This window comes from Erythrolamprus reginae, chromosome 1, assembly GCF_031021105.1.
Source record: "Erythrolamprus reginae isolate rEryReg1 chromosome 1, rEryReg1.hap1, whole genome shotgun sequence".
NCBI lineage: Eukaryota > Metazoa > Chordata > Lepidosauria > Squamata > Dipsadidae > Erythrolamprus > Erythrolamprus reginae.
The window spans coordinates 89,798,373-89,804,983 of NC_091950.1; the positions used below are offsets into that span (position 1 = coordinate 89,798,373).

Consider the following 6,611-nt stretch of genomic DNA (forward strand, 5'->3'; position numbering starts at 1 on the left):
TCAGTTGGTAAGATGCAGGATTTTTAAAAACCACAAATGGCTCGCTGGGTGAGCATTTATTTATTTTATTTATTTATTTATTTATTAGATTTGTATGCCGCCCCTCTCCGCAGACTTGGGGCGGCATTGTGACACCGTCATAGTACATCTAATCTAACAGCCCAGGGAACATATAGCTTGGACCCTTTCAAAGCATAAACATCTCTTTAAGTGAGTAGAGCATTGTTCTCCTTATACCAGAAATCTACCAGAGGAGCCGACTGGTTGGCCTGAGGAATAAGATCGATGCCTCCAATGGAGGAGCCTTCACATCTAGGGCCTGGGTTTTGTCTGTCAGGACAATGGCTTGTACCACCTCCTCTCTAATGCTGTCAAATTGTGGTTTCCTGGAAAGGGCATCCGCTAGGAAGTTTCCACACTGATATGTATTTCAAGGTAAATTAAATTGCCGGAAATACATGGTCCATCATGCCCGTTTCAGTGACAACCATCTAGAGCAGTGATGGCGAACCTATAGCATGGGTGCCACAGGTGGCATGTGGAGCCATGTCTGCTGGCATGAGAGCCGTTGCCCTAGGTCAGTTCCAACGTGCATGTGTATGCTGACCAACTGATTTTTGTTTTGCATAGAGGCTCTGTGAGGGAGGTTTGGCTTCCATAAAGCTTCCTGGGGGATTGGGAGGGTGTTTTTACCCTCCACTGGCTCCAGGAAAGCCAAAACACGAGCCTCCTGGGCCCACCAGAAATTGGGAAACAGGCTGTTTCCAACCTGTTTCTGGGGGGGAAGCCCTCCCCAGGTATTGAATTATGGGTGTGGGCATTCACACATGCACGATAGAACAGAATAGAATAGAATTTTATTGGCCAAGTGTGATTGGACACACAAGGAATTTGTCTTGGTGCATATGCTCTCAGCGTACATAAAAGAAAAAGATACATTTGTCAAGAATCGTGTGGTACAACACTTAATGATTGTCATAGGGGTCAAATAAGCAATGAAGAAACAATATTAATAAAAATATTAAGATACTCAGCATGCTCACACGCTTTTTTGGCATCCGAGGAAAAAATAGATTTGACATCACTGTTCTAGGGGTTTGAAGGACCTCCAGGTTCTTGTGGTCCATCTGCACCTTGAAGGGCACCTCTCGCCCCTCTAATAACTGTTGCCACATAACTAATGCCCATCAGATCGCAAAAGTCTACTTCTCCCAAATTGGCCAGCTACGCTCGGCCCCCGTTAACTTATGTGATGTGTAGGTACATGGTTGCAGTACTCCTTCCTTGTTATTTTGTAGGAGGACAGCAGCCACTGCCACATCACTGGCACCACAGAGTTGGCCTTCTCGTTGACTAAACAATGTCGTCTGGCGGGACCTAGGGGAAGAGCCTTCTCTGTGGTGGCTCCGACCCTCTGGAACCAGCTTCCCCCAGAGATTAGGATTGCCCCCACCCTCCTTGCCTTTCGGAAACTCCTTAAAACCCACCTCTGCCATCAGGCATGGGGGAATTGAAACATCTCCCCTTGCCCATGTAGTTTTTGTGTATGATTCGATTGTGTGCTTGTTTTTTCTATATTGGGGTTTCTTTTTCTTTTCTTTTTTTGGACTTTTTAACCTAAAACTGTAATTTAGATTGCCAAATATTAGATTTGTTACTATGTACTGTTTTTACCATTGTTGTGAGCCGCCCCGAGTCTGTTGAGAGAGACGGCATATAAATCCAATAAATCTAATCTAATCTAATCTAATCAGCCTGCATTATAAATGGCTGAGTCAGATCTGGGTGTCTGTGGACTGGTTCTTTGGCAAACAGAGCCTTTAAGCATTCAAATGTTTGCTGGCATTGGAAAGTCCATTGTATCGGGTGATTAGGATGGGAATTTCCATTTAGCTGTTTCATCTTCAGCAAATCAGTGACGGCAGGGCCATGTGCAAAGAATGGAATAAATTGATGATTAATGTTAGAGAAACCCAGTAAACTCTGCAAATGTTTTCTGATTTGGGGGGCTGTCAGTCTATTACCACCTTCACCTCAGACAGGGCCATCTCCACTCCACTGTCCGGGTATGATAGGCTACTTCACTAGAACTAATCGATTTCAATTAACACCGTCAGCCAATCAGAACAAATATGCAGTTCATTCTTGCTAGATAAACTAGATAACAGCATCATACAAGCAGTAATCAAGTGTCTAGAGTTATCCTGGGAACTTCAAGTAATTAAATAATGAGTCATCATAACAATATTTCATAAATACTGCCGGGCTTTTGTATCCTATATTCGTTTTCTTTAAACTCCGCCTACATTCCAGAATCTATTGGATTTTATGTTGCTATGTACAGAATCCTCATTTTCAAATGTTTAAGCCTATCCATACATCTCTCTCTCTTACTCTCTCTTTCTCTTTCTCTCTTTCTCTTTCTTTCTCCCTCTTTATCTCTCACACACTTAATTCTACTAGAGAGTCTGTTGATATTCATTTCTTAGAATAGAGTAAGTTCCTACCCTCGTCCTGCAAAAATGAGTACCTGTCTGTCATTGTTGAGTGTGATATTGCTTAATATCATCCAAAATGCAGCTTCTAGACAGGCACCTCCCCAGGGCTTCAGATATGCCTCTTACGACGTGATCATCCCAAGGAAGTTGTCTCCCAAGTATGGGCAAGAAGAACCCCAGGATGTGAGCTACCTCCTGCACATTGAAGGAAATCCTTATGTGGTATTCCTCAGGCAAAGAAAGAACTTCATCCCTAAGATATTTCCTGTCTTCACCTATGATACAGCAGGACATCTCCAAGTGGACCATCCATTTATCAACGTTGACTGTTTCTACCATGGATTTATACAGAGGAAGTCCTCTTCCCGAGTTACCCTCAGTACATGTTCAGGAGGACTGAGAGGTCTTGTGCAAATGGAAAATAAGATCTATGAAATTGAACCAGTCCAAGAATCTTCTACCTTTCAACACGTGGTGTTTCGGTTAGAAGCAGAGGAAGGGGCTGTCCGTATGACTTGTGGAGTAGTAGAGGAAGAGCAGAGCCATCAACAGGACATAATTCGTGAAACACAATATCTTGGAAACAAAGAGGTTTTTGGAAAATCCTGGTGGCCGCATACGAGATATGTTAAAGTGGCAATTGTGATTGATCATGAACGATATTTGCACTTTCACAGAAATGAATCTTTAATTACGATGACAGTTCTAGATATTGTCCACACTGCAAATTCATTCTATGAATCGCTTTCTGTTCATCTGTCAATAACAGGCTTAGTGATCTGGTCACATTACAACCCCATAAGTATTACCTTTTCAGCAGAAAACACACTTACAGATTTTAATTTTTGGAGAATATACAATCTGCTTCCCATTTTAAAAAATGATGTTGCTCACTTATTTGCATATCAGTATTTTGGGGTGATAGTAGGACTTGCCTATGTTGGAAGTATATGTAGCAGTTACTGGGGAAGTTCCATTGAGTCATATAGAACTTCCAGTTTGTTTCTGATTTCTGAAATTTTTGCCCATGAACTGGGACACAATCTTGGAATGAAACATGATGAACAATATTGTTATTGTGGAAAGAGTGTATGCATTATGGCACCATTTGCAGCAGAAACTGATAAATTTAGTAACTGCAGTTACAAGGATTATTTCCAGTACAGAAACACTTACTGTTTATTCATCCCACCAGACACTAGCACAACTTTTATATTCAAATCCTGTGGTAACAAAAGAGTGGAAAAGGGAGAGCAGTGCGACTGTGGGTCAGAAACACAATGTAAATCAGATCCCTGCTGTCAAGCTAATTGTATGTTGCGCCCTGCTGCTGTTTGTGCCTTTGGACTGTGCTGTGCTAACTGCCAATATCGTCAACGTGGAACTGTTTGCAGAGAGAGGATTGGTAGTTGTGATCTCCCTGAATATTGCAATGGGACTTCAGAGCAGTGTCCAGAAGATATGCATGTCCAAGATGGTGCCGTGTGTAATGATGGCGTGTATTGTTATCATGGGAACTGCACGACTCATGAATTGCAGTGCAAAATGATATTCGGTAGTGGAGCTACAGTCGCTTCTGAAGTTTGTTTCAGACAAGTGAATAATAAAGGTGATCGCTTTGGCAACTGTGGCCTTAAAGGTGGAATTTACAAGAAATGTGATTCTGGGGATAGCCTCTGTGGCCGTATCCAGTGTAAAAATATACGAATGCCTTCTTTAGAGGATCACACTACAATCATTCATACTTCCACCGGAGTTAATCAATGCTGGGGAACTGACTACCACCCTGGGACGAAGGGAAATGATATTGGAGCAGTGAGAGATGGTACTCCTTGTGGCAATAACACGATGTGTATTGAGGGTAGTTGTGTCCATGTGTCAATTCTGAAATATGACTGTCGTGTCACAATGTGCCACCAAAGGGGAGTTTGTAACACTCTCAAACACTGTCACTGTGATGTTGGATGGGCCCCTCCACACTGTAGATATAAAGGCTATGGTGGTAGCATAGACAGTGGGCCACCTCCTGTTACAGAACTGCTTGGAGATAATATGAAAATCTTACTTGTAACTGGAATAATTTCTGCCTTTTGTGTTCTAATTGTTTGTATTTACTTTGTTATCTGTTTCAAGAATAGACAAAGATTCTGATTATGATAATTTAAGGAAAGAGTTCATGCTACAAAATGAAATGATGAAGGAACACCAGTGTAATTCACCCTTGCTACGAATGCACAGCACATCCAGTATAAGCACAGGAATTAAATTGAAAAATGAAATCAAATTGAAAAACAAAGAAATTCGAAATTTCGGTGTTTTAAAGGTGTGCCCCCTTTTGAAAAACCTGGCTTCTTTGAATGGAAAGAAACCCTTTTATACAGTATATGCAAACTAAGTTCTGTGAGAATGAGTTAAGGAAATGTCTGATTTGCTCCAGGATAGCATTGAAAGCATTGAAAATGAAGTGTCTGAACTGAAGATAATCTCAATTAGTAGCTGGCTATATCAACAGTACATTGGATATCACAGTAAGATCAAGAGGCATTGATGATAGACAATATGGGCTGCCAACATAGCAGTACTGACATTTCTCTAATGGAACTCTTGTAAAGTATTGATGAAATTATTATGGATGTTTAGTTTTGTGAAGCCACTCAGTGACTTTTGGAGAAAGACATCTCCAACATGGTCCTCTGTGTTATTCAATTACAACTTTTCTCATCAATTTTACAAAGATTAATATGTTTAAAATAAAACGTTTTGCCATTAAAAGTTTTTTTTATTATTTTCCTTCACATAAAAAACATAGATAACATACATCACATATGCCTTCAATAGAAATCAATATACATATATTGTCACTTAAAAACAATAGTACAATAACCTAAGTTACATTCCAATTTTAATTTTATTGTTCAATCCATCTCAATCTTCCCTATCTCCACTTACCTTTTTCTATCTCAGGTGGCTATTCCACCTCCAGTACCTATTTTTTTTTACACCTTCTCTCCCCTTTCCTACTACCATCTCCTCCTTGTCCCTCCTTCCTTCTCTGCCTCTCCTACATTCTCTCCTTCCTCCTCTCTCCTTTCTCCTTCTCTACCTCCCCTTCTACTCTCTCTCCTTTCTCTCCTTCTTTCCTACTTCCTCTTATGCCCTCTAAATCCTTCCCTATGGATAGTTTTAATTACAAAGATTTTTCCTTATTATTTTTCTCCCCACTAAAAAAACCATACATCATATACATTACTAAGTAAACCAACTTAGTAAACATATATCATCCATTAAATTTCATTAATAGTACTTAGTTTCATATCTGTTACTCTCAGTATATGTCATTAATCTCATGCTGCCTCTGCCTCCTTTGTCTAATTTCCTCACTTGGTTTAAACAGATTGTTTCATTCTCCAATTAGTTTTTAATGTTATTATTTACTTCCTCTGCTAGTTATTCTTTCTTGCTTAATAAATCATTGTGCTTCATTCATAATAAACCATTGTGCTTCATTCATTTCCTTAATTTCTTACTCCTCTTTTGTTTTTCTAAACCCGTTTTCTCATAACTAAATGCCCCTAAAAATTCCATAATTATTTATTTTCAAAAATGAAATATCAATTCATATTAAATATTTTATATCTTACATGTAATTAATGTATTTTACAATACAGGAGAAGGCAAATATTTTTCCAATTTCAAAGCTTAAACAGATACATTTTCCATCATACTGTGTCTTCCCTTCTAATGATTCAAACTGTATAAATCTATAATATAATTATATTTTCCAAAACTTATTACTTCATTATATAATTAATTATTTTTAAATACATACTATGTTGAATTTAATTCTTAAATAAAATTTATTAACATCAATGTCAATATTAATTCACACCCTTGACTATTAATCATTCAAAACCCCAAATTTCTCAAGATTAAGTCATTTTATCTATGACTAATTGTGATGCTTTCCCTCTCAGAATACCAATATGTATTTAACCATTTTAGATTAATCCATCAAATAAAAAATATTAATTATAACCATTCAATGTATTCATAGATATAATCCATTATATATTAGAAAAAAGTCTAATAGTCTTCAGAGGGGGGTGGCAAATA

General features: G+C 38.6%; 1 protein-coding gene across 1 annotated transcript; it reads left to right on the forward strand.

The window, feature by feature from the left end:
* The first annotated feature begins 2,522 nt into the window (after window positions 1-2,522).
* LOC139157580 (disintegrin and metalloproteinase domain-containing protein 20-like) lies at window positions 2,523-4,649 on the forward strand. Its single transcript, XM_070734486.1, has one exon. The coding sequence runs from the start codon at window positions 2,523-2,525 to the stop codon at window positions 4,647-4,649; it is 2,127 nt and encodes a 708-aa protein (XP_070590587.1).
* The last annotated feature ends 1,962 nt before the right edge of the window (window positions 4,650-6,611 follow it).

Coding starts and splice junctions, on each gene's coding strand:
- LOC139157580 (XM_070734486.1), top strand. CDS start 2,523: ATGAGTACCTGTCTGTCATTGTTGAGTGTGATATTGCTTAATATCATC.